General features: G+C 50.0%; 2 protein-coding genes across 2 annotated transcripts in view; both read left to right on the forward strand.

The window, feature by feature from the left end:
- Positions 1-1475: 1475 nt before the first annotated feature.
- On the forward strand, positions 1476-27058 carry LOC126558761 (low-density lipoprotein receptor-related protein 2). Its single transcript, XM_050214860.1, has 15 exons — positions 1476-1638; positions 8559-8702; positions 8797-8928; positions 9386-9658; positions 9750-10004; positions 10088-12415; positions 14216-20076; positions 20157-20563; positions 20630-22137; positions 22225-22537; positions 23769-25537; positions 25820-25981; positions 26054-26321; positions 26393-26658; positions 26740-27058. The coding sequence occupies exons 1-15, from the start codon at positions 1476-1478 to the stop codon at positions 26967-26969; spliced, it is 14079 nt and encodes a 4692-aa protein (XP_050070817.1). The 3' UTR covers positions 26970-27058.
- LOC126568841 (dolichyl-diphosphooligosaccharide--protein glycosyltransferase subunit STT3A) overlaps positions 11615-27137 on the forward strand; it is a 129214-nt gene continuing 113691 nt past the window's right edge. The window contains exon 1 of the mRNA XM_050211090.1: positions 11615-11618. The gene's annotated coding sequence lies outside the window, so the exon portion shown is untranslated. The remainder of the gene's footprint in view (positions 11619-27137) is intronic.

The following is a 27137-nucleotide window of genomic DNA, read 5'->3' on the forward strand; positions in this document are numbered from 1 at the left end:
TCACTTCACCTTCACCTGGCTCCCACCCACATTCCCCACGCCGCACAAGAATTGGTTTCGGATGGAGCAAACCAGGCACGATGGAGGAGAATAAAAATAAAGGAAGAGGTCGAGAACGAACCACCGTGGTAATGCGCGAAGTGCGCGAGCAACTCTTCTTGCTATCCTGCAATGTGAGGATGAGTGGAAGGAGGGTGAGGGGGGGGGGGTGTTGGGAGTGTAAGGCTGATGCTAAGAGTAAAAGAAACGCTAGGCTAAGAATAGAAAACGTTCATCCGTAGCATGGAAAGCTGGTCACGATTCTGGTAAGGTGGGACCTCCAAAACAATCTCACCATTTTGACAGCAGCTGTCAAAAAGTGAACCTGCCAAGAACAAAGCTAGCCACCCCTCCCCCCCCCTCCCCCTCTCCCTGTACAGTTAATCACGAGAGGAAGGGATATGTTGGGGTTAAAGGGTCGGGATCCGTTCAAAAGGGGTCGTTGAGCTGTAAGAGGCCTTACCAGCTTTAGTAAAGGCCTGCATATACGAGAGACTTCGCTGTTTGTGTCTGTTCTGTTACAACTGTTCTTTCTATTGTTGTTGCAATCACAATCTAATATTTATTTCTTATGTTTCTTTCTTTCTATTACAGGTGTGCCCGTGTATGTGTGTGTATTGTGGGTGTGTCTGTAGGATAAAGTGTGGGTTGCTACTATCAAAACAAACTCCCAAAACTATCAACAATCAACCATCCAGCAAGCAACCAACGAGAAACAACCTCCACAAACGATCTCGACACATACATACACACACTCGCCGAGGGCCGCTTTTTATTCCCTTTTTTTTCTATTTTTCCCTGGGAACAAAGTTGAAAAAAGAAGGGACAAATTAAGTTCGGAATTTTTCGGAGCTGATTTTAGATTTGTCTGGTTTTGTTCTTTTCTTTTTCTAGTAACCATATATTTAGTGTGCACGCACGCTCGCGTGAGTGTGCAAGTGTGTGTGTGTGTGTATGCGCACGGTAGTGTGATTTGTTGAAACAGTGTGCAACAACTTAAGAAGTGCAACACTCGCACACGTGTGTGTATTGGGTGAATATCGGTAATAGTGCATGTGTGTCTGAGTGTGGGTTGTGTATTTACAGTGAAGAATACATTGGTCGGTGACACTGTGCTCAGCAAGCCCCGCACGGCAGAAGGCCTCAGAGGCGGGCAGAGCAGAAGAGCCAGAAAGGGAAGTAATGACTGGTGGTGCGGTGCAACAGCAGCAGTAGTAGCAGCAGCAGGAGTTGTAGTAGTAACCGTCTGTCGCCACTGGAGCAGAGGGAGTCAGCGGCCGTAGGGAAGGGCTACCGACAGGATCTGTAGTAGCCCGCCTCGCCTTCCGAAAAATACGAGCGAAGGAAGCGAGGACGAGGTGGCAAGGGAAGAGCACACACGCAGCACTAGCATCGGCAGCGGCAGAAGTCATTAACACGACAGCAATATCAGCCGCATGGAGTTGTCAACGCCGGACGACGGGAGTGGAGGTTGGCGACCGCGATGGAGGAGGATGGTCCGTGGGGGAGTCTCGAGGACACCGAGCTGGGTGATACTGCCGCTCGTGGCGTGCGTCTACTTGACCAGTACAATCCACGCCGAGTCATTATTAGGAATAGGTAAGTGGTTGCATATTCTGGGTGTATTAACGTCGTTTGAGGACAATTGATTCTCTAGCAGGGTACAAAGCTGACTAGGAAGTTGAAGCTAACTGAGCGTCTAACACTTGTACTTATTCTTTAGGATGCAAATATCTTTGTCGCTTGGCTGCTTGGAATATCTCAGACAGATCTTGGCAGTGACGATTCAACTCTCTTTCAATATTTCAATATCAATGCTTATTAGTAGCTGTTCTTCAGTCAGTCTTATGGGAGCCAAGCATAAGCTGGGTGGTTAAGAGCTCTTGAATAATTTTCTATTCATACAGTCACCGTTTTTGGTAGTAGACTTGCTACTTAGAGTTCTAATACCTCGGACGACTTAGAGGTCTTTAAGCCTTTCATCATCAGGTTTTGAGCGTTAAGTCCCTGGTTAAGATTCTTGAAGAGCTTGAAGCTGATATCGTTTTTATAGCTCCAGGAACACTCAACAGTCGTGCTCTCAGAACTACCGGGACGACACTCCTAAGCAGTCTTTACAGACTTGCCGTTAAACAAATGTCTTGCTAAACGTCAAAGCGCCAGGTCTTATTCTATGACTTCCACTGGGCAAAGATTTTATGTAAAATTAATTATGACGGTACAATGCCGTATCGTCAAATTGGTAATGATGATGCAAATTTTTTCATAGTACCAACCTGGCATTAGCATTTTTTACGATCGTCATTGACAGGTTTGGCCCTAGCTAGAATATAAATTAAATTCGCAGTTAAAGCCGTTAAGTGCGCTTAATGCATCGGAAGGGGACACAAAGAGCGCGGACACATCAAACTGCCACATTGCACATTGCAGCAAATTGTGAAACAACGCACCGGGAGCTTGAATTTCCCAACGTTATACCAACGTTCGCTTCCATTCCGTGCGCAGCTTCGGTTGCATCGTTTCCTTTCAAGATGTTTACCATATCTGTTAAGCAGAGTAGCAAGTTTGAAAGGATCGCTTTTAAAATCTATTCTTCGACTATAAACTATCACATCACGATAGACGATAGACGTGCTTAAATGTGTGTGTTTGTGTTTGTAGCTTAAATTCCGTGTTTTCTCTTTTGTTTGGTCCACACTTCATCTAAAGCATGATGGCGAGGGGAGAACGTTCCAATAAAAGTGGGGTGGAGCATTGGATTGGTTTGAAGATCTCAGCCCCATTTTCTCTGCGCGCTTGAACATTCGACATTTTGAAGCTAGGAAAAAGGGCACGATGAACCTGAACGAGCCGATGATGATGATGCTGATGGGACCAAGATGGAGACGGTTTTGACAAACACACCAAAATTCGTTGTTGCAATAGAGACGAGGGTGAGATGAGTTACGTGCGCTGGTTAGATATTTCACAACTAGTGGCAATGTTTCACAATGATTTAGCTTTTTTTTTTAGTTTAGTTGTCTGCAGTTGAATGTAAATTTCGTCGAAAGTCAAACAAAGACATGAAACGGATATGAAACTAACACCTATAATTGCTACGGTGTGTAAATGTTATCGAATTCACATGCAACTGCTGCTAGAAACGATGAAACATGTCGGAATTTAATGCTCCGGTGCAATAGTGACTACATTAAGCGGCAGACATTGCTAGCGCAGTATGCTAAAAGTGAAGGAACCAAATGTAAGCACAACAAACCCGAAACGAATCGATTGCGAATGCGCACTATTAATGGTGCTGATAAATGATAAGCAATGCAGGAGAAAGGGAAAAGTGTCTGTTCGGTAGTCGAAAAAAAAATGTAGTGAAAACTGTTGAAAAACGAAAAAAAACTCTCTCACATACATACACGTAGACGCGTCAAGATAAAGATGTGTGTCGAATGTAGTTGGCTGTTTGGGTGAGGTTTTGGGGGTAAGCTTCACGCCCGTGCAAAACACGTCTCGAATACTCATCTTTCCAACCTCTTTCCTCACTTTCCCACCCTGACCCCTTTCTTCGAAGTGAAAGGGTTCGTCGCTGGAGCGAATGGAGAGAGAGAGAGAGAGAGAGAGAGATAGAGAGAGCGCGTGGAAGAGAGAGAGAGAGAGAGAGAAACGGAATTAAGCAAGGAAAAGAAAGGAAAAGAAAGGTTACAAGAGCGGACGAGTTTTCCTCAAGGTTCAGTCCAACGCCACCTTCAATAATGGCTTCAAACCACACACAGACACACACACTTTTCATGCGACCTCGTTTCTCTCCCGCTCTATCAGTCTCTTCCTACTTATAGTTTTGATCTTCAAAGCGCGAATTGAACTTTTCCTTCTTGCCGAAAATTAAATGAAGAAGAAAAGGAAAACATCTTCCCACTGCTGGTGGGGTTTCACGCCGAAAACATAGCGCGCCACGATAAAGAAGGAAGTTAATCAAACCTGATGGGGCCTGATCAGCCTCCACCCCAACACACCCCTCGTACATTGCTGTGTGTCTTCGTTTGTGTGCGGCACAAGGCGCTTATTGGTTTGGAGAAAGAAGAGAAGACACACAAAAAACCGGAAAAGGGAAGTGGTGCGCGCGGCGGTACCATCGTAAAAGCGAGCAAAATCGCAATCGGATGCCCTCCATATATACCAAAAACCAACCCCTTCACTAGATCTCCGGCTCTCCACTTCACCCCTCCCCTCCCTTCTTTCACCATCTTCAGGCCCTGCCTTACCGACAGCTCACAGTTGTTGGTTTCCTTCTTTGCTTTCCTTTCCTTTTCACCGTAGTTGAGGAGTTTGAACTATGTCTGTACGTGTGTGTGTGCGCGCGCGTGTATATGAGGTGAAGGCTGTGAAAAAGCCAACTTTCACTTTCGCCTCCCTTTTGGGCCACCGATTCGTGTCCGCATGTGTGTGTGTATGCCCTTCCGGTGTTTTTGATCTGGAGTCCAGCAGCTCCGGGCGGTACAGAGTCGAGGAGATGGCTCATGGTTTTATTTTCTTCATTTTCCGGTTTTGGGTGTGTGAGAGGGAAGGAGGGAGTTGGTAAATATTCTAAAGATTACGAACCACCAGACAGCCGGGCAAATAACTTCGGGGCATCTTATGCTTAAGTTACGACAATTCCGGTGCCATTTTTAATTGGAAAGGAAATGTCAATTTCCCGTATGGTGAAATTTGGCACAGGATTAGTGCAGTAAGGCCAGACACTAGGTAAGACGTGTTGTATAAGTCCTATATCAATATCTAGTCAAAGCAGTTGGGCACAACTTGAAGAAGTTAGTTGTGAGCTTCGATATAACAGGTTAATTGCCAGACTGCTCATAAGAATAATGGTACGGGTGTCAGTTTTTCACATAATAACCTGATACGAAATTCCATCTGGAGCTTTCCTTTGTATAAAAAACAATTAGCTTTGGCAGTCACATAAACCTCCTGATTTTTCGAATTCTTATATCTATGTCTTATGTCACTGAAGTAACAAGGTACAAGACTTGTCTCTAGTCTCCCCATTAGACATATGGATTCTTGTTGAGTTTCCATCCAGACCGCGTCCCCGTAATGAGGACTGACTTCCCGACTACGTGGTATCGGGAAGTCTAGTAATCCATTCGATGGCCGGCGTGACATAGAAGGTCGTTAAGCCAAGAAGAAGATTCGTGCAGAGTTCACTTTTAAGTTACAGAGTACAAGTCTTATGTCTAGTCTCTGCATTAGAAGGACACATTCTTGGTGAGTCCCCCAAATGAGGATATAAGGTTCTAGTTGATATTTGCAGTTATTATACAGGGCTATGCAATTGTTGACTGCGAATCACTAGCCGACTAGGTGTGACGTCAAGTCAGCCCAAGCCGGGTTAAAACTCCTAAAGGAGAAAAAGAGTGCTCCGAAGATCTGCATCTAAGAGTACTTTGCGGTGCCTCAACTTTTAGTAAAACTTCAGAAGAGTTAACTCGATAGAGATATAACAAGAGAGCGAGAGAGAGAGAGAGAGAGAGAGAAAGAGAGAGAGAGCTAAATCAAGAGAAAATATTGGAGTCAATGGCATCCGGAAAAGCATGATTGGACCTCTGTTAGCTCTGTTAGCTCGTATTATTACGATACGAGTAATTTTCCATTTCAACTTCATCATTTCCACTCGCGCAGCTATATCCAGCTTTGCTTTTCTGTCACTTCCTTCTCCACTTCCTTCCGTACCTTTTGCGCAACCGTTTCCACCATGTTGCCGGAGGGCTTTCCCTACGCTTTCGCAACCATTTTCTTAGCCACTCGGCTGGTTGTTGAGGAGAAGAAGGGGATACGTTATGAAGCGGATGAAGGTGGCAAACGAACGGCTTCCGTTATTGTTGACGAGCGCCACCGGAACTTGGAACCTGTCTCTTGATTTGCTTGTAAATCCTTACCTTGTACGAATATGTGTGACAGGGTTTATCAGGTCAACCATTGCGAAATTCAAGATACACAATAATCTGCGGCTTGAGCAACAGTGTCCACTTTGATAAAACAATTTTTGCAGTAGAGAACATGGTATTCAGCACGCATCTTCTTGAAGGCTGTTCTTCTTCACGGAGAGAAACTACGCCTATTTACATTACAAGTGCTGTGGCTATGGTAAACATACAACTCGAAGAGTATGGAATATGGCACAACGTTGTACGGGAAATGTAAATAGAAGCAGCACCACCATCCAGCATCTTGTTCTCGATTTCTACTTTTATCAACCTGCCGACTCACTCGCCTGCACCATTTTGTCCGTCTCACAATCACGGCAGTGAGAATGAGTGTGTGTGTGTGTGTTGGTGCTCGTGCATGTGAATACTTTCTATTGTTACGTGGTGTTTAGCCGCTTGAAGATGATGATGGCCAACGAAAACATGAGAAGGGAAGAAAACACTCCACTATATTACGAACTGTGTCGCCGGTACTTGACTCCGGGACCCACCACGGGTTGACATTCTATATCTCAGTTGTTCCTGGTACACGCCACCACCAAACACCCGTTGTTTCCTTCTACTAACGAAAAAGCGCCGTTGCGTGACGAAACACAGATTTACGGTGAGACGAAGAAGCGACGAGGCACAAGTGGTAGTGGCGGTACCGGAAATTTGGTTTGGCTTCAATTGAATAAACTACTTTGCCCGCAACTTGGGAAGAAGACGGCCGTACACGCGCTTACAGCTTTGGCTGCGTGTGTGTGTGTGTGTGTGCGTGTGCATGTAAATCACTTTCACGTCAATCTCCTAATAACGACGCACTTGTTGGATCCAATGGTCCCCTTTAAGGGGGCAACACCAGCAATGAGGATAAAGCAAGATCGAGGATATCAGAGGGTGCTCTGGACTGTGTTTGAAACAGATTCTCGCCGCGCTTGGTACATCACAAACCGTCGCAAATCGCATCAACGGTGGTGGTCAGTTGCAAAAGATAGACATCTGTGAGGCTCAAACCGTTGTTTTGCAACAACCACAAAAACTTTGCCACAGTATACAGTGTTGCTGTGTGTTGTTAGGTCATTTAGAATAAACACATCAGATCCCAATCCCATCAGATCTCTAGATGCTAAAAGAGGTAATAGGTTTTTAAGGTTTCTTTTTTTGTTGGAGCTTCATTCTACATGGCAATCACTACAATGTGCATCAAAAACACGTTCGCTCGTGCCTTGGATAACGTGGATACATCTGTTGCAAGGTTAGCCGTTGATCGATTTAACCTTGCTGCATCGCTCGGGAAACTTTGCGATTATTTAAAACTTGTTAATCACCACGGCGACGCGCTACCTCTACTCTGCTGGATTTTGTTATTCTAGCCAACAAGCGAACCTGATGACTTGTGCATTTGTACACAAAAAAAAAAAAAAACTGAAACAACCCGCAAGTCAGAAGGTGAATGATCGTAGAATTTTATGAGCTGCTTAGGTGTCGACTACTATTGGTCAAATTGCATCACGTCCGGGTAATAAACGCGCCGACATGCATCTAACCGCTGGTGCATTTTGGTCTGTGAATTTCCCACACAATTTGAATGGCCGAAAGGTTTTCCCCGGCCACACCTTCCCCCGCACCCAGGTTCGGAATGCGATTATGATGAGCCATTTTCGGTTCTCAGGAATTGATTCTCAGACCCCTCCGCTACAAGCTGCTCCCAAATGAGTTCCCAGATTTAGGCATCGCCTCGACGAAATCACGCGAGAAGTCACGTAGAATGTGTAAAGCGCCCGTTCCGGAACGTTCCGTCGGTTGGGTGGACCGTGCCTGGTGTGCGGGACGAAAACCGCTTGCATAAAGGTTTTACCCTCCATCCCCATCAATCCCAAACAAATGCAAACCGTAATGATAGCTGCAGGTTCTAATAAGCACAATAGCAACCGATTTCAAAATGACAACAGGAACGAGAACGAGAGAGAGAAAGAGAGAGAGAGAGAGAATGATAGGGAAAGAAAAAAGTCATTCACTCCACATACACACATGTGTAGCATCGGGTCCGTATCGAGTATGTCGATCAGTAACAATAGCATTATCCACATTAGCATCATCATCATTATTACCATCATCATCGTCAACGTGGTAGTTGTCATTATTCCTACTTTCGGGGTATACAATAGCCCAGCGCAAATGGTAGAAGATGGCGGTGCAGGTGGAGATCCTACCATCAATCAAATGCTTATTTACAGCGAGTCTAACTGACGGGTCTTACGGATGCAGTACTCCATCTCCTTCCTCCCAGCCCTCCCTTCCTCTTAACCAATATCCAGTAGAGGGCGCTTTTCTGACATTTTGGACGACAGCGCACTACACATCTTGCTGCTATGATTTGCGTGTTTTTTTATAGTATCAAGATCGCATGTACCAAAATCTATCCATTAGGCAGCGAGGCTAGGCTAGTTTTTTGTGTTCTGTCGCTTCTGTTGTGTGTAGACCCGCACACAACACTAGTAAACTGCAATCTTCATGCTGTGCAATTAATCATTTATTTCCCATAAATATCTTTTCCTTTTGCAGGTGGCAGTATATTTAGTAATGAAACAGACGTGCCATGTCCGTTCGGAACGTTCAAGTGCCCCGAGGGAAAGTGTATACCGCAGACGTCGGTCTGCAACTATCAGAAGGACTGCGATAAGGGCGAGGACGAGCTAAACCATTGTCGTAAGTGACTTGAGTTGACATAGTAGCCGCATAAAAGCGCATACGGGAGACCTTACTAAACAGTACCTTCGACATTGACTTACCCCCTTTCTAGCACCGCCGGAATGTGAACCAGGACAGATCAGCTGCGGACAGTACGTGTTTAACAAGACGTACTGCATACCACCGCACTACAAGTGCGACATGACAATCGATTGTGTCGACGGTACGGACGAGTCCGACTGCAGTAAGTATCTGGTGGGGAGGGAGGAAGCGAGAGATAGAGGAGACGGGTGAGGTTAGCGGTTTAGCACGATCGGCGAGAGTGGTACGTGTTAATTCGCCCTATCGAGAATGGTCAGCGAAGGCTAGCGCCAAGATATGGGCGCCGGCTAAACTGATATCGATGACGGCACGGGAAAGATATGTGCCTTCTGTTCGATTATTGCTTTAGCAGTGGTTGAGCAATGGTTGTAGGTACACAACTTCTGGCCAGACATTCTTCCATTATCCACAAGCTGATACAACATGAGTGGATGTATCGAATGACATTCGCTTATGTTTAGACAGTTCTGTAACTAGATCCAATAAAACACGAGCCACACACTGCAACATCTCACCAGCTCCTCGATTTCTTAGGGTCCTGATGTACTATATGACATATCACGATTGCTAATCTATTATCATCACAATCTGGCTTCTAGCGTACCGTAAGTGCCAACAGGACGACATCCGTTGCGGTACACCCTCACTCGGCGTTTCGTTGAATGGGCGCGTGGCCGAGATCTGTGTGCCGAAGGAGAAGCGTTGCGACGGCTATCTCGATTGCCGAACGGGCAAGGACGAGGAAGGATGTACCGGGACGGCATGCCGGTTGGATCAGTTCCGCTGTGCGAACGGTGTGCGGTGTATCGACACGTCACTCAAGTGCAACCACAAGAACGATTGTGGCGACAACTCGGACGAAGTGGGATGCAGTAAGTGGCGGCTAAGCCTTCGCCTGCTATTGTTGGACACGCGAGCGCACACACTCATCCCGAATTATTGTCTATTTTTCTTGATTTTTAGATTTCCCACCATGTCACGGGGGTCAGTTCCGTTGCGCGAATGCGCTCTGCATCCCGGCCACGTTTCACTGTGACGGTTACCATGACTGTTCGGACGAGAGTGATGAGGCAAACTGTACGGCAATTGCCTGTCCGGACAATAAGTTCCTGTGTCCGCGTGGTGGCCCGAACGGGCAGGCCAAGTGCATTGTCAAGTCGAAGCTGTGCGATGGTAAACGAGACTGCGAGGATGGAACTGACGAGGAAACGGCTTGCTGTAAGTATTGTTGGCCATGTGCGAGTCATCACCAGCAGCGTGCCTAATGCCCTTGCCAATACGGCATACGTTTTCATTTCTAGCGACAACTTCATGTCCGGCACTGGGCTGTGAGCACAAGTGTGGTCCATCGTTGACGGGTGGCGTTTGCTACTGTCCGGTAGGGCGTACACTATCGCCAGACAATCGGACCTGCGCAGATCTGGACGAGTGTACGGTGTGGGGCCACTGCGATCAACTATGCACCAACACGGACGGTTCGTTCTCGTGCGCGTGCGCAACCGGTTACACGCTGATGGAGAAGACACGGTGCGTCGCACCGACCGCCTCGAGCCTGGAGCTGTTCTTTGCGTACGATCGTGCGATACTGCGAATGAGTGCGCATGGGCAGGATTCGCGCATCATCGCCAACGCAACCGGTGCGAGCGGGCTGTCCTATCACTACGCCAAGAATCTGCTGTACTGGTCGGACATAAAGACGCGCAAGGTGCAGTCACAGGTGCTGGTGGATGGGGGCTTTGGTGGACATGATTTTTCACTGCCCGGAACCTGGGCTCCGGTGGCGATTGCGATTGATTGGGTCGGCGACAAGCTGTACGTGGCGGATCTGGTCGGGCAGAAGGTGGATGTGTTTGAGCTGGACGGTCGTTGGCATGCGGTTGTACTCGGTTCGAATCTAACCAGTCCCGCTGATCTAGCGCTGGATCCAACCGCTGGTTTGATGTTCGTTGCCGACGGTAGCCACGTGCTCCGCGCCCATATGGATGGTACGCACGCGAAATCGATCGTATCGGAAGCAGCGTACAAAGCGTCCGGTGTAGCGGTGGATGTCATTGCCCGGCGCGTGTTCTGGTGTGATTCACTGCTCGACTACATCGAATCGGTAAGCTACGAGGGTGAACGGCGTGTGATGATATTGCGCGGTCAGCAGGTCCCGAGCCCATCCCGGTTGGCGCTGTTCGAGAATCGTGTGTTTTGGTCGGACGCAACCAAGCAGGGCATCATGTCGGTGGACCGGTTCGAGGGTTCCTCCAGCATACAGTCAATTTTCAAGGCGAAAGACATCCGCGAACCGAGAGCACTGATTGCAGTGCATCCGCTAACCCAGCCGAAAGTTTCGAACCCGTGCGGCACCAACAATGGCGGCTGTTCGCAGATGTGTGTCGTAACCGCGGTACAGGGTGCACCATCCGGGCTTGGGTATCGCTGTGCCTGCCACACGGGCTGGCAGCTGTCGAAGGATTTGATGAACTGCCGACTGGTGCGACAGTTTTTGATGTACTCGCAGCAACGCTTCATCAAGGGTAAGGTGCTCGATCCGGTTATTGAAGGTTTCAGTGATGCTATTCTACCGGTCGTGTCGCGCCGAGCCCGTTTCGTCGGATTAGACTTTGATGCGGTCGATGAGCATATCTACTACTCGGACGTACTGCAGGATGTGATCTATCGGGTGCATCGCAACGGTACTGGGCGCGAGATTGTGCTCGCCTCCCAGAATGAAGGTGTGGAAGGATTGGCGGTGGATTGGGTTTCTAAGAACCTGTACTATATCGATAGCCGCAAGGGCACGCTGAACGTGCTGTCCACGCGCAATACCAGCTATCGCCGGACGCTGCTCAAGAACCTGAAACGTCCGCGAGCGATCGTGGTCCATCCGAACCGTGGCTACATCTACTTCTCCGAGTGGGACCGTCCGGCGAACATTAGCCGCGCGAATGCCGACGGCAGTGGACTGATCGTGTTCCGCAACTTGACGCTCGGTTGGCCGAACGGTTTGTCGATAGATTTCCGCGAAGACCGGGTGTACTGGTGTGACGCACTGCTCGATCACGTGCAGCACTCCAACCTGGACGGCACGAACGTGCAGACGGTGAACTCTCGCCTAATCCGCCACCCGTTCTCGATCGTCATACACGAGGACTGGATGTACATTACCGACTGGCGGTTGGATGCGATCGTACGGCTGAACAAGCTGAACGGCGAGCAGGAAGAGATAATGGTACGGGAACCGCAAACCAACCGACTGTACGGTGTGAAGGTGTACAGTCACAGCGTGCAGAGCATTGACGCGAGTCAACCGTGCGGCGTTAACAATGGCGGATGTGAGAAGCTTTGTTTCGCGCTGCCACGCAACGAGACGGAGGAATCGACCACGGAAGCAGCGGGTGGTATGTCACCGGCGGTGGGTGGAACGGGCCGGCTAGTCGTGAAGTGCGGTTGCCCGTACGGCGAACGACTCGGCGACGATGGACGCACCTGTCTGTCCGATCCAAATGCAGAGCCACCGGTACAGGCGTGTCCGAACACGTGGGACTTTACCTGCAACAATCAGCGCTGCATACCGAAATCGTGGATCTGTGACGGTGATGACGATTGTTTGGACAACTCGGATGAGGAACAGAACTGCACGAGTAAGTCAACTTTTCTTCTTCTTCTTCTTATTTTTCTTGGTCTGGTCAGGATTGAGCACGTAGCGTAGACATATTCGTTTTCAAACCTGTCGTTCATTCGTTGTAATTATATTGGGGATGGTTTACAATGCCTCTCCCCCAACCTCCTGTCTCGTTCGAGGGCTTACGCATCTTAGTTAATTAAAGTCCCCCCTAAACAAACAAACAAATTATTTGTTCTGAAACAAAAAAATTGTTTATTTGTTGGTAATACGGGGTTCCGATCCATATGGAATTGGGCAAATTATTTGGGGAATATTTCTAATGAATATATGAATGCTGCAAGATCGTTGTAGTACTGTGCAACCATTAAATGGAATTTTGCATCGACTGAGGGTAAAGCACGGCTGTGAAGTTTTGCAATCAGTGCTGGTTTAAAGAGAACTTTTGAAACTGATTTTTGTGTTAAACCCGTTTAAATGTGTATGATAGGGCGTGTTGGTGTAAACAAGCGATTGAAGTCAATTTTTCATTTTGATGGTATAAATGAAAAGACCGAAACGCTCAGCACAAATTACACTATACGATTGCATAGTTCCACAGACGTTTAGAAAATGTCCCCTACATAATATCGGGTATTAATCCGGTTTAATCTGGCTTTAAGTACGGGTTACTCTGGCGCAAATTCTGGATTACTGTAGAATAATCCGGATGTAGGTGGTTTTGAAATTTTTACTGAATTTAATGTTGTTGATATTGTGCACAATTATTTGCAATGCTTGTAGAAACTACATTTGTTTTGTTGTGCTTGTGGTAATGTTGCGTGAATCAAATTAAAACTTCATGAATTTTAATGAATCGTTCAACTGAATGATTGAATCTGAATCTCTATTTCAAGTCTAATGCATTTTCAAAGTTTCGTGTATCTTCTAAGAATCATCAAAAGATAATGAATATTTTAATATTTATTAATGTCTTTTTAAACGTAATCTTTGTTTTTCTGTTCTTTTAGCTTTGAGCTTAGAATAAGAGCTATTAGCACAGCTAGCATTCGATTGCGTAAATCGATCGTGATCGTAGCTTTCCGTTGCTTCTCGCATTGTTTAGCTGCTTTTCTTTTGAAAATTGTTAATATTTAATAGTATAAAGAATAAATATATTTCTAACTAATTTGTTTAGTTCTCGTTTAGGAATTTTATTTTTCTGGTTCCGGCGTTATGAACAAGTATGCAAGTTTATATCGTTTACGGTTATTCTATTTATTTATTTTCTATATTTTTTTGTTTTGTTTTTTGTTTTTTTTTTAAATATTTTACCGTTGTTGTTTTTAAAATTTAAAATTTAATTTAAAAACAGAAACGATTGGTTTATACATTAGAATGCTAGCAGTGCTTATCCTAAGCTTAATGCTAAGAGAACAATTAAAAGTCAAGGATCACGTTTCCGTAGAGATCCATGAATCTCGTAAGATTTTTAAAAGATCTTCGGTCGATTCCTGATATGAATGGTTCATATGAATGGCTCTTCCTAAAAGATTCATTTAAACACAAAACTAGTTTGTGGAATTTTCCATGATATCGTTCTAATGCATCTATGGCGCATTCCTGAAGCTTGGTGCTGGTGGGAGCTGCATGTGATCTGTTTGGTTAGTGTCACCTTGGGCGTGATTAATCTGCTGTTCTAATTTGCAATCTTCCACAATGTTGTAGTAAGTTGTAAGCAGCTTTTATGTAGTTTGCTGCAGGCAATGAAATCGGGTGGTGGTATGGTGGGATGTGTTACACAAATAATAATTTTTATGTGTGTCTCTCTTCCATGCAGAACCAACGTGTGGTGCGAACGAGTTCCAGTGCAAATCGGGACGATGCATCCCGCTGAACTTCCGGTGTGACCAGGAGAACGATTGTGGCGACCATTCGGACGAGTTCGAGTGTGGCAATGTGACGTGCGCCGCGTCCCAGTTTGCGTGCGAAAATGGACGCTGCATCCCGAACATCTGGAAGTGTGACAGCGAGAACGATTGTGGCGACGGTTCGGACGAGGGACCGTTCTGTGCGGAGAAAACGTGCGCTTACTTCCAGTTTACGTGCCCGCGGACCGGCCACTGCATACCGCAGAGCTGGGTGTGCGACGGTGATGACGATTGCTTCGACAAGCAGGACGAGAAGGACTGTCCACCGATCACGTGTCTGGCGAACCAGTTCAAGTGTGCCGATTTGCGGCAATGTGTGGAGGAACCGTACAAATGCGACGGCATACCGGACTGTAACGATGGTAGCGACGAGCTCGGCTGTCCGACGATGGAACCGAACCAGTGCAATCTGGAGAAACACTTCCGGTGCCGGTCGTCGGGCGTTTGCATCCCGATCGCGTGGCACTGCGACGGTTCGAACGATTGTGATGATCATTCGGATGAGGAGGACTGCAGCAAGATTACCTGTCCAAACGGGTTCTACAAGTGTGCGAACGCGAAGTGCGTGTTTAAGGCATACATCTGCGACGGTAAGGATGACTGTGGGGACGGATCGGACGAGAGTGTGGAGCATGCGTGCATAACACCACCGCAACGGTGCCCCCACGGTCAGTGGGCCTGCCCGGGCGTAACGGAACGCTGCGTCAACCTGACGTCCGTGTGTGATGACGTGCCGGACTGTCCAAATGGTGCGGACGAAGGGTTGGGTTGTGATCTGGCCCAGTGCCAACATCAGACCGGTCTCTGCTCGAACGGTTGCCAGAAGACACCGCTCGGTGCGCTTTGCATCTGTCCACCGGGCGAGGAACTGGCGCCGGACAACTATACCTGCAAGGATTTGAACGAGTGTGACCCACCTGGGCTATGTTCGCAGCGCTGCACCAACACGAAGGGTTCGTACTTCTGCTCGTGCGTCGATGGGTACGTGCTGGAGCCGAACAAGCACACGTGCAAGGCAGTTAATCATCCGGCCGCGTTCCTGATCATCTCGAACCGTCACTCGATATTGGTGGCAGATCTGAAGGAACAGGGCCTCGAACGGGTACCAATCATCGTGGAGAACGTAGTCGCGACCGCATCCAACATGCACACTGGTACCATCTTCTGGAGCGACATGAAGCTGAAGAAGATCTCCCGTCTGGACAGGGGCATGGAACCTCAGGAAATCATCACTACCGGGTTGGATCTGGTGGAGGGCCTTGCGTACGACTGGATCGGCCAGAATCTATACTGGCTCGACAGCAAGCTCAACACGATCGAGGTAGCACACGAAAACGGCACGAATCGGTTGGTGCTGGTGCGCGAAAACATTACCCAACCGCGTGGCATGTGTCTCGATCCGAGCCCGAACGCAAAATGGCTGTTCTGGACGGACTGGGGCGAAAATCCACGCATCGAGCGCATCGGTATGGATGGTACGATGCGAGAAACCATCATCAGCACAAAGATTTACTGGCCGAACGGATTAACGCTCGATGTGGCGACACAGCGCGTTTACTTTGCTGACTCGAAGCTCGACTTTATCGACTTTTGCTATTACAACGGTACCGGTCGGCAGCAGGTTCTGGCCGCCAGCCACTATCTACTGCACGCCCACTCACTCTCGCTGTTTGAGGACACACTGTACTGGACGGATAGGCAGCTGAACCGTGTACTGTCGGCGCACAAGTACCGTGGCACGAATCAGACGGTCGTCAGCCATCTCATCTCGCAGCCGTTGTCTGTGCACGTGCATCACCCGTCACTGCAGCCGCAGTACGAAAGTCCGTGCCGTAAGGCAAGCTGTCAGCACGTTTGCCTGCTGAGCCCGTCGGATCCGGCCGGCTACACGTGCAAGTGCCGGCCCGGATATCGATTGCTCTCGGAGGGTCGTTGTACTGAGGAGGAGAATGCGTTCATCATGCTGCTTAAGGGCAACCAGATTGTGGATGTGCCGTTTAATGGTGGTGATGCACGGTCGGCAGGTTTGATGCCGGTGGTAGGTATCGAGGGTGGCATCAGCCTGGACTACGATCGTAAGGGCGAGATGGTTTACTGGGTGCAAGGACGCGACGAATCGGACGACGAAAACTGTACGATCTATGCGACACCCTACGGTGGTGGTAATAGGACGGAATTCCTTGGCCCGGACACGGGACTCGTGGGGGCCGCATACACCATCGCGTTCGACTGGATCGGACGAAACCTGTACGTGGGCAATCGACTTGCATCGAACATAGAGGCAATCAGTGTCGATGGTAAGGTGCGTTACCGTACCGTGGTGCTGGCCAACGATGGTAACCGCACATCGGTAGCGAAACCGAAACAGCTCGCCCTGGATCCTGCCGACGGTCGCCTGTTCTGGATCGACGAGGGTGGCTTCGGTGTGCTGACGAAGGTCGCCTCCGCTGGTATGGATGGATCGGATCCGCGTGTTCTTGACGATACGGTCCAATTTCCGGAATCGATCACGGTTGATGCGGAAAAGCGGCGCGTGTACTACAGCACCCGTCTACCGCCGGCTGTCATGTCGATCGAATACGACGGTACCGGGCAGCGTACGATTCTGAGCGAAGAGAACGCCATCTCTCGACCGCGTGCACTGGCCGTGCTCGAGTCGCGTCTCTATTTCCTTGACCCAACGTACGAAAAGCTGGCGCGCGTTGATCTGCCAAATGGTGACAATGCGAAACTGATTCTGGACAACGAGCCCGACCTGCGCCAGATGGTTATCTACCGGAAGCGTTCGTCTCTGCAGCATCCGTGCACGATGAATAATGGTGGATGCGAGCATCTCTGCATTCCGCACACCGGCTCATCACGCGTTTGTGCGTGCGGCGTCGGCTACAAGAAGGAGAACGAGGTTGCCTGCACACCGTACAAAACATTCGCAGTGGTATCGCAGCTGGATGTGACGCGTGGTTTTAGCCTGCGTGACAGTACGGAAGCGATGGTACCGATTTCCGGCCCGGGACATCACATCCTGCACGTGGACGTGCTTTACCGCGAATCGTGGATCTACTGGGTCGAGTACAACCGTGGCCACTGGAATGGTATCTTCCGCGTGCGGCCGAACGGTACCGAGTTGCAGCACATCATACGGGAAGGCATCGGTAGCAACGGTATCCGTGGCATTGCCATCGACTGGGTGGCGGGCAACATGTACTTTACGAATGTGTTCCCACACGAAAACTATGTGGAGGTGGCGTGGCTGGATGGTACACACCGTAAGGTGCTGGTGAAGACGACCAACGATGCACCGCGTGAACTGGCTGTCAACCCGATCAAGCGACTACTCTACTGGATCGACTACGGACAGTATCCACGCATCGGCAAGTGCTATCTGGATGGTTCGAACTGGACGCCGGTAGTAACGTCTGGAATATCGAACCCGCGAGATCTTACCGTCGACATGCTCACGCACGACGTGTATTGGGTCGATTCGAAGCTGGACATGATACAGAAGGTGTCGTACAGTGGGGGCCACCGTCAGGTGATCCGACGCAACCTTGCCAACCCGATGGCACTGGCTGTGTTCCTTACCGATGTGTACTGGGTCGATCGCAATTTAGCGAGCGTGTTCCGTGCGTCCAAGTTCCCGGGCAACAGTACACGTCCGGAGCGACTACGCACCAACCTGCCCAAGCTGCGTGACATCACGATCTACGACATTAACAGTCAGCCAATGGATGACGCGAATCCTTGCCTACGGCTGGGTAATGGAGGCTGTGATCAGCTCTGCTTTGCCCTACCACCAGACTACAGCCAGAAGCCAAGCTTCCGTTGTGATTGTGCAGTTGGTCGACTGGCTACCGATGGACGGCGCTGTGAGCTGACGGACGAGTACATCATCTTCGCAACGCGCACCGAAATCCGGGCCATCGATCTAGATCCAGCGTCAACGAACGTTCCATTCGCACCGGTAGTCAACCTAACGAACGTGGTTGGACTCGACTTTGATTATGCCGACAACAAGCTGTTCTTTACGCAGATTCGTCCCTGGTCGAAGATTGCCTGGCTGCGGGGAGACAAGCCGGACGCGTCCGCTATTACGCCCGTCATAACGCGTGGCATCAATCCGGAGGGTATCGCGTACGACTGGACGCAGCGCAAGATCTACTGGACGGACAGTTCGAACAATTCAATCTACGCGATGAACACGGACGGTACGGAGCTGGTGATGATTGCGCGCGTCGAACGGCCCCGTGCGATCGTGCTGGATCCGTGCAACGGTACGCTGTACTTTACCGATTGGGGCCGCTTCGGTACGTCTGGCAAGATTTTCCGTACGACAATGGCCGGTTCGCTGAAGCGCGCGATCATCGATCGGGATCTGTCGCAACCGTCCGGGCTGGCGATAGACTACGACGAACGGATGCTGTACTGGACGGATGCAGTGCGGGAAAAAATTGAACGCTCCCAGCTGGATGGGCGCAATCGGGAGGTGCTGATTGCGGCCACCATCTACCCGTTCGCGATAACCGTGTTCCGGAACTACATCTACTGGACCGATCTGCAGTTGCGGGGTGTGTACCGAGCGGAAAAGCACACCGGTGCCGGGGTGCACGAGATGGTGAAACGTTTGGAAGATTCGCCCCGCGACATACACATCTACAGTGCGACGCGCCAGCAGTGTCAGGCGAATCCGTGCCTGCAGAACAATGGTGGCTGTGCGCAGAGCTGCCATCCGGGTGCGAACGGTAAGCCGGAGTGTAAATGTGACGACACCACCAAGCCGGTCAACGAGGGCCGCATGTGTGCGCCAAAGAATCACACATGCGATGCGAGCAAGTTCTACTGCCAGAACGGCAAGTGCATCTCGCGCATGTGGTCTTGCGATGGTGACGACGACTGTGGGGACGGGTCGGACGAGGACGTCAACTACTGTGCGTTCCACTCGTGCGCACCGAACGAGTTCCGGTGTGCGAACGGGCGGTGCATCTTCAAGTCGTGGAAGTGTGATCACGAAAACGACTGTAAGGATGGTTCGGACGAGGAGGGCTGCTCGTACCCACCTTGCGTAGATGGTGAGTTTACCTGTGCGAATGGGCGTTGCATACCGCAGGCCCAGGTTTGCAACGGTGTTAACGACTGCAAAGATAATGGTACGTCGGACGAGACGCATGAACGGTGTCCGACAAACACGACCTGCCCGCCGAACCATCTCAAGTGCGACCGGACGAACATCTGCGTGGAACCGTACTGGTTGTGCGATGGCGATAACGATTGCGGTGACAACTCGGACGAGAATCCGCTGCACTGTGCGCAGCGCACCTGTCCACAGAACAGCTTCCGGTGCCCGAATCATCGGTGCATACCGGCCACGTGGTACTGCGATGGGGACGATGATTGTGGGGACGGTGCGGACGAACCGCCAGAGTACTGCAAATCGGAGGGCCGCACCTGCTTCGGCGACTTGTTCACCTGCGACAACGGTAATTGCATACCGCGCATCTACATCTGCGACGGCGATAACGACTGTCTGGACAACTCGGACGAGGACAACCGGCATCAGTGCAACGATCGTAAGTGTGACGAGGACACGGAGTTTACCTGCCACGAGAACAAGGCGTGGGCCCGTGCCCAGTGCATACCGAAGAAGTGGATCTGCGACGGTGATCCGGACTGTGTGGATGGGGCCGATGAAAATACGACCCTGCAGCACTGCCCGTCGCCGCAACCGTGTGGAGAGGATATGTTTACCTGCTCCAATGGCCGGTGTATCAATCAGGTACGTGTAGAAAGCTGTTGTTGAGCGGTCTCCCACGGAGAAGGACTGGACGAAGGGTGTTTATAATGTTTTCTTTATAGGGTTGGGTGTGCGATCATGATAACGACTGTGGAGATGGATCGGACGAGGGCAAGAGTTGCAACAGTCAGTACAAAACGTGCACGCCGCAAGAATTCACCTGTCAGAACTTCAAGTGTATTCGGAACCAGTATCGATGCGACGGCGAGGATGACTGTGGCGATCATTCGGATGAAGTCGGATGTAAGAAGGAGAACAGTACGTGTGCGGAGGGCAAGTTTACCTGCAACAATGGGCAGTGCATCGACTATCATCTGGTGTGCAACAAGGTACCGGATTGTTCGGACGAGTCGGACGAACCGCTACACTGCAACGTGGACGAGTGTGCCAAGGTGGAGATACACCGGTGTGGTCACAAGTGCGTTGATACGCTCACCAGCTACTACTGTGACTGCAACCAGGGCTACAAGTGAGTTTTAACGATTGTTGCGTTCTATTCTATCTTTCTTTCAAACAAAACCTTGTCTTCTGCTAGGTTGCTAGAGGACGGTAAGGCCTGTGCTGATATTGACGAGTGTATAGAAACGCCTGGCGTTTGTTCGCAACACTGCTCCAATACACCCGGCGGCTACTACTGCAAGTGTGACGAACGGTACTACGAGCGACAGAACGATGAGCATACCTGCAAGCGTAAGGACGCAACGGAACCATGGTTGATCTTCAGCAACAAGTACTATGTGCGCAATATGTCCACCGACGGCCACCAGTACAATCTGATCCACCAGGATCTGATGAACGTTGTGGCGATCGATTTCGACATGAAGGAGCACGAGATGTACTTCTGTGACGTGACGGCCAAAACGATCTTTAAGTCAACGTTTGGTTCACTGACCGGGGACGGTGTGCGCATCGAGAAGACACCGGTGATCAAGCACGATTCGCACGGGCTGGAAGGTATCGCGATCGATTGGGTTGGCCGCAAGCTATACTGGTTGGATCGTCACTCGAAGAATCTGGATGTAGCTGAGCTGGATGGTACACGCCGCAAGACGCTACGGTCGGGTGTGGTAGATCCGCGTGCCATCGTCGTACATCCTGGTATTGGATATTTGTACTTTACTTCCTGGCACCTGCAGGCGTACATCGCCAAGATGGGCATGGATGGGTCGAACTTTACGCGTATTCTCACCTGGGAAGATGATATTGCGTGGCCGAATGCACTCGCGATCGATTACTTCACCGATCGAATCTACTGGGCCGATGCCCATCTGGACTATATTGCGTTTGCCGATCTTGAGGGACGGCACCGGCACGTGGTGTTGTCTGGTGCGCGGGTACCGCACGTGTTTGCCCTTTCCATCTTCGATGACAGCCTGTTCTGGACCGATTGGAATCTGAAGGCGATTCTGCGTGCGAACAAGTTTACTGGCGCGAACTATACGGTGGTTCGCAACACCACACACCGTCCGTACGATGTGCACATTAGCCATCCACTGCGACAGATAGCGTTCCAGAATCCGTGCGGCACGACCAATGGTGGATGTTCACATCTGTGCTTGCTAGCGCCACCGCTCGAATCGACCTATCTGAACGTGGAAGGCTATCTGGAGGAGGGAGCACCGAGCTACAGGTGCGCCTGCCCGAATCAGTTCTATCTGGCGCGGGACCAGAAGACATGCATTGCCAACTGTACCAGCGGACAGCACCGATGCGGTGGGGATGACGAGAAGTGTATTCCGTGGTTCTGGAAGTGTGACGGCGAGCCAGACTGTAAGGATAAGTCGGACGAACCGGAAAGCTGCCCGGCCCGGCACTGTCGCGCTGGCACGTTCCAGTGTGGCAATGGTAATTGTACACCTTCGACAACGATCTGCGACGGTACGGATGATTGTGGCGATGGTACGGATGAGCATAACTGTGATCTGCCGTGCCCGGTGTCGGACTTTAAGTGCAAGTCCAGTGGACGCTGCATACTGGATAGCTGGAAGTGTGACGGTGATGCCGACTGCAAGGATGGTAGCGATGAGGATCCAGAAATATGTCGTACGTAGATTTCGTTGGGGTTTCTAGAGGGGTTTTTTTTTTTGGCGAACTCTTGAGATTGGTATTGTTTCATTCTTGGCTTTGCAGACAAACGCACGTGTGATCCGGAGACGGAGTTTAGCTGCAAGAACGGACGCTGCATACCGAAGCTGTGGATGTGCGACTTTGACAACGACTGTGGGGACGATTCGGACGAACCAGCGTACATGTGCCGACAGCGCAACTGCACTACGGGATGGTCACGCTGTCCAGGACAGTCCAACTATCGGTGCATTCCGAAATGGCTGTTCTGCGATGGTAAGGACGACTGTCGGGATAAGAGCGACGAGCTGCCGGAGAACTGCCCACAGTGCAATCTTGAAACTGACTTCAAGTGCAACAATAACCGTTGCATTCCAAGGTAATGATACAAACGATAGGATACTTAACTATGTACTTCTTTTTCTTTCTTTTGTTGTTGTTTGTCGATGCAAGGAATAGCCTTATATACTCGGGAGTGTTATATACTTTTTAAGTGTTCGACTTAGTCCAACAACTACTCTAGAGTCATTTGCCTTATAGATTCGATCGCGATGTTTTCATGTTGTGTTCTTAGCTTGTCAGACCAACTGGAAGGAGGCTTGGTTTATGCTTTTCGTTTACAGTTTGCGGTTGATATACTGTTTTGGTATATTTTAACCCGTTGTTTCCGTTTCCTTCCATAAATTTGAGGATGTCGATTCACGATTTGAAGAGGATTATAATGGTTCCTTTCTGATTTTTCCATTTCGCCAGAAATGAGTCGCAGTTATAATTGTAGATAATCTTCATTTTGCTTTGCCAGTACTTTGTGTAGTCGTGACTGGCTAGGATTTTGTTGATCGTTGTAATTTTGTGGGAGTCAGGTTAGTTTTGTGGTACCAACGGGTTTCTTCATACTTTTTTGCGAAGCTAATTATTTTTTTCCCTTCTAGTTCAACGGTTTACATTCTTTGTTCCACGGGCAATTCTTTGATTCTAAAGATACTTTTTTTCGAGACTACGTCCCGAAACTACCTTTCGAGACTAATTTACAGATGTACAAAAAAAATCTTGTCATCATCAAATGGCTCCTGTTGACAACTGCAGTTACACATTACAGAATGACATGGGAGATCTACACATATATACACTTTACAAAGTTTGTTTAACATACGCGGCACACCTGTGTTTGAATTCTAGCAAGTTCCTGGCATTCTTTATTTCTCTGGGCAATCTGCAAGTTCGGCATTTCATCTGATACGCTGATACACAGATACACTAGATACACAGACAATAAACCAAGAAATAGAATATAGAGGTCAACTTTTCCAAAAAACATCGAGATCGCTCGCCAACCCACACTCCACACTTCTTTGTCACTTTAGTGATATAATATAACCCCTAAGTGTTTAACTTGCCGGGTTCTCTCGATTCGTTACGTATTGATAACGATAGGTGGAGCGTTTATCAACCCACCAGCAGACATTTGCAATCTTTTTAATGTTCAATGCAAACTTTTTGTACTTTAACCAACCATCTGGAGCTTCAAATCAAGATTAATCTAAACCTATTGCGCCTCCATCGTTGTATTATGTACTTAATCCAATTATTTTGCAATTCTTCTCCCTCAGGCAATGGATGTGCGACTTTGCAGACGATTGTGGTGATGGTAGCGACGAAAGCGAGGCCCAATGTAAGGGCAAGTACCGCGAATGCTCCGAGTCCGAATTCCGCTGCGACAATGGTAAATGTATCTCGAGCCGCTGGCGTTGCGACCACGAGGATGACTGTGGTGACAACTCGGACGAGTACGGATGTGAAGGCTTCCAGTGCAAGAATGGCACGTTCCAGTGTGCCTCGGGACATTGTATTGCAGCGTACTTCCGGTGCGACGGTGATCGCGATTGTCGCGATATGTCGGACGAGATCGGTTGCCCGCCACGTTTCCCCGGCGGCCGGTACTGTCCCGAGTCGCGCTTCCAGTGTGCAAACAATCTGTGTGTGCTGCCCTCAGACCTGTGCGACGGTACGGATGACTGTGGCGATAACTCGGACGAGGCGGCCTCTGTCTGCACCAACTTTAACTGTGACACGCTGCGCCGGTTCCAGTGTGCGAATCATCGGTGTGTCGCCCGGTATCAGATCTGCGACGGTGTCGACAACTGTGGAGATGGTTCGGACGAGAACAATATGACGCTGTGCGCGGCTCGGCAAAAGCCGTGCGATCTGTACACACAGTACCAGTGTGCGAACAAGAAGTGTATCGATCGGGCCCAGGTATGCGACTATGCGGACGATTGTGGGGACGGATCGGACGAGTTGGGCTGCCACCGCACGGCAAGCTGTTCGGCACTGACCAAGGGTGGCTGTGAGCATCACTGCGTGAATCTGACGGACGGTGGATACATTTGCGCCTGCTACTCTGGGTTCATTATTGACGCGGCCAACAAAAAGCGCTGCACGGATATTGACGAGTGTGAGACGGGTACGCACGGTTGTTCGCATCTCTGCACGAACCTGAACGGTACGTACGAGTGTAGCTGTCGCGAAGGTTTCCGGCTGTCGGATCGCGTGTCCGGCGTGTGTAAGGCGCTCAAGGGTGAACCGCTGCTGGTGCTGTCGGGTGGGCCCGAGATCCGGGCGTACGATACCGTTCAGAACCGCCAGTTTGATGTGATTGCCGGCGAAAAGCGTATCGAGGCGCTCGACTACAATCCCGAATCGCAGATGATATTCTGGACGGACAGCTACGACAAAACGATCAAACGCTCGTACATGGTGAACGCGATGAACGGCGATGCGAAGGTTGGTTTCGCACAGGATCTCAACATGAAGGGTGGCACAAAGCCGACCGCACTCGCCGTCGACTGGGTCGCGGATAATCTGTACTGGGCTGAAACGGATCGTACCGGGTCGAAGCCTCGTGGTCGCATCATGGTAGCGAAAACGGATGGCAGGTACAGGCGCGCACTGGTGCAGACGTTACTGGAAGTACCGACGGCAATTGCGGTCGATCCACAGCTCGGTCGGATGTATTGGGCCGATGCCGGTAGCGCACCCAAAATTGAAGTTTCCTGGATGGATGGTTCGAAACGGCGGCCCATGATTACGGAAGCGATCCGGCATCCAGCAGGATTGACGATCGACTACTCGCAGGATCATGCCGTGTACTGGGTCGACACCAAGCTGAACACGATCGAGGTGATGAAGAAGGACGGTACGATGCGTCGCACGGTGTTGAAGGGCGATCTGCTGAAGCATCCTGTTTCACTGGACGTGTTCGAATCGAATCTGTACTGGGTAACGCGCGATACCGGGGAGCTGCTGCGCCAGGATAAGTTTGGCCGTGGAGTTCAGGTGACGGTACAACGCAACCTTGCCAATCCGTCCAGCATTAAGGGTGAGTAGCTTGTGTGCAAGAGGCGGATTTAGCCCTTATGAGGCCTTAAGCGGAAATCGGTCGTGGCGGGCCCTGTAAATTAACATCATGTGGCCAGGAGGGGAGGGGTGGAGGTCTCCCGAGGCAGCCATCCATCGGGCCCCTTCCACACGCTAGTATTTACAACAAGCAATTCGTTTTGAGCATGGGAGCCCACGATGCCGCTTAGTCCGTTTATAAAAAGATCTGTGTCTGCTTGTGTGGATTCTATGACTAATTTTTGCATATCTTTTCCTGACATAGTCTACCATGAGTTGCGTTACAACACCACGCTAAACAACCCGTGCTACCGGAACCCGTGCTCGCATCTCTGTCTGCTGGTACCCGGTGGACGTCGCTGTTCCTGCCCGGACAATACTGTACCGACGTCGCACCGCAGCACGGCGGAAATTGTTTGTGATGCCCGTAAGTATCCATTGCCGGTAAGCACCGCTAATCAAAAGAGCTAATAACAATTCTCTGATCTCTTGCATACAGCTGCCGAACGACCACGACCGGCACCACGTGTTTGTCCTTGCCAAAATGGAGGACTCTGCAAGGAGGCAGACCCAGGCCAGGGCACCGTAACCGGTGAGCTGGTGTGCGTGTGCCTGCCCGAGTTCTCTGGCATCCATTGCGAGGTGTACAGTGAGAAGATACTCGGTGCCGCCGGCAGCAGCACGACTGCCATTTTTGTACCGCTGTTGATCGTTATGCTGATCGCCATTGCCATCGGGCTGTTCGTCATTGTCAAGAAACGACCATTGTAAGTGTATGGGGCGGGTTCTGTGGGAAGCTCTGGATACCATTTTACTAAGCCCGTGTCTCTCCTTACAGTGGCAAACCGAGCCTCAGCTCGTCGCAGAGCGTTTCGTTCCGTCCCGGCACAAACGTTGAGTTCAATTCGTCAGAATTCCCATCCGCCCAGAGACTGCCTGGTGCTACGGGTACTGCCGGTGGCAACGCTACCGGTACCGCCATCACACCACTCGACGGTTACAGTCTCGATACACTGAACAACAAAAACACCGACTTCAGCAACCCGATGTACGACGCCGTCCAGGCCGGATCCGATCCGATGCCAACATCCAACATGCCCACGGGTACGCAGCGCGTTCTCTCGCTATCTTTGCAATACTGTCGGTCACACCACTCACATTCTCTTCTCAATCATTCTCAAACAGACATCTACGAAGTTCCATCAGATGTGGGCAAGTTGAACGGCCGAAAGGAAGGATCAACCCTCTCGAGCGGACCGTTCACTGAACCGGTTTCGGCCATACTGGCCCCGAGCAGCATCACGCACAAAACCTCGCCCCAGCTGAACTTGCGCCCGAAGGAGCTTAACCCTTCGATGCACGACACGGGCAAGGATACGCAGCTGCTGGTGGAGGAGGACAAATCGGAGTGCTAGGCGTAAGACGGGAAGGGGTGTGTGTTTTTTTTTTTTTTGTAAATGTGCTGTAGGAGCCAAGCTCAAATCAAGCAAGCAAGGATGCAATGGGGGGATTTAAAAAAAAGGGTCAGTGCAGCCTATGCGGGGCATGCATGTGCAGCCGGGGAACAGCGTGGCTGGGCTGGG

This window comes from Anopheles maculipalpis, chromosome X (assembly GCF_943734695.1).
Source record: "Anopheles maculipalpis chromosome X, idAnoMacuDA_375_x, whole genome shotgun sequence".
Classification (NCBI taxonomy): Eukaryota; Metazoa; Arthropoda; class Insecta; order Diptera; family Culicidae; genus Anopheles; species Anopheles maculipalpis.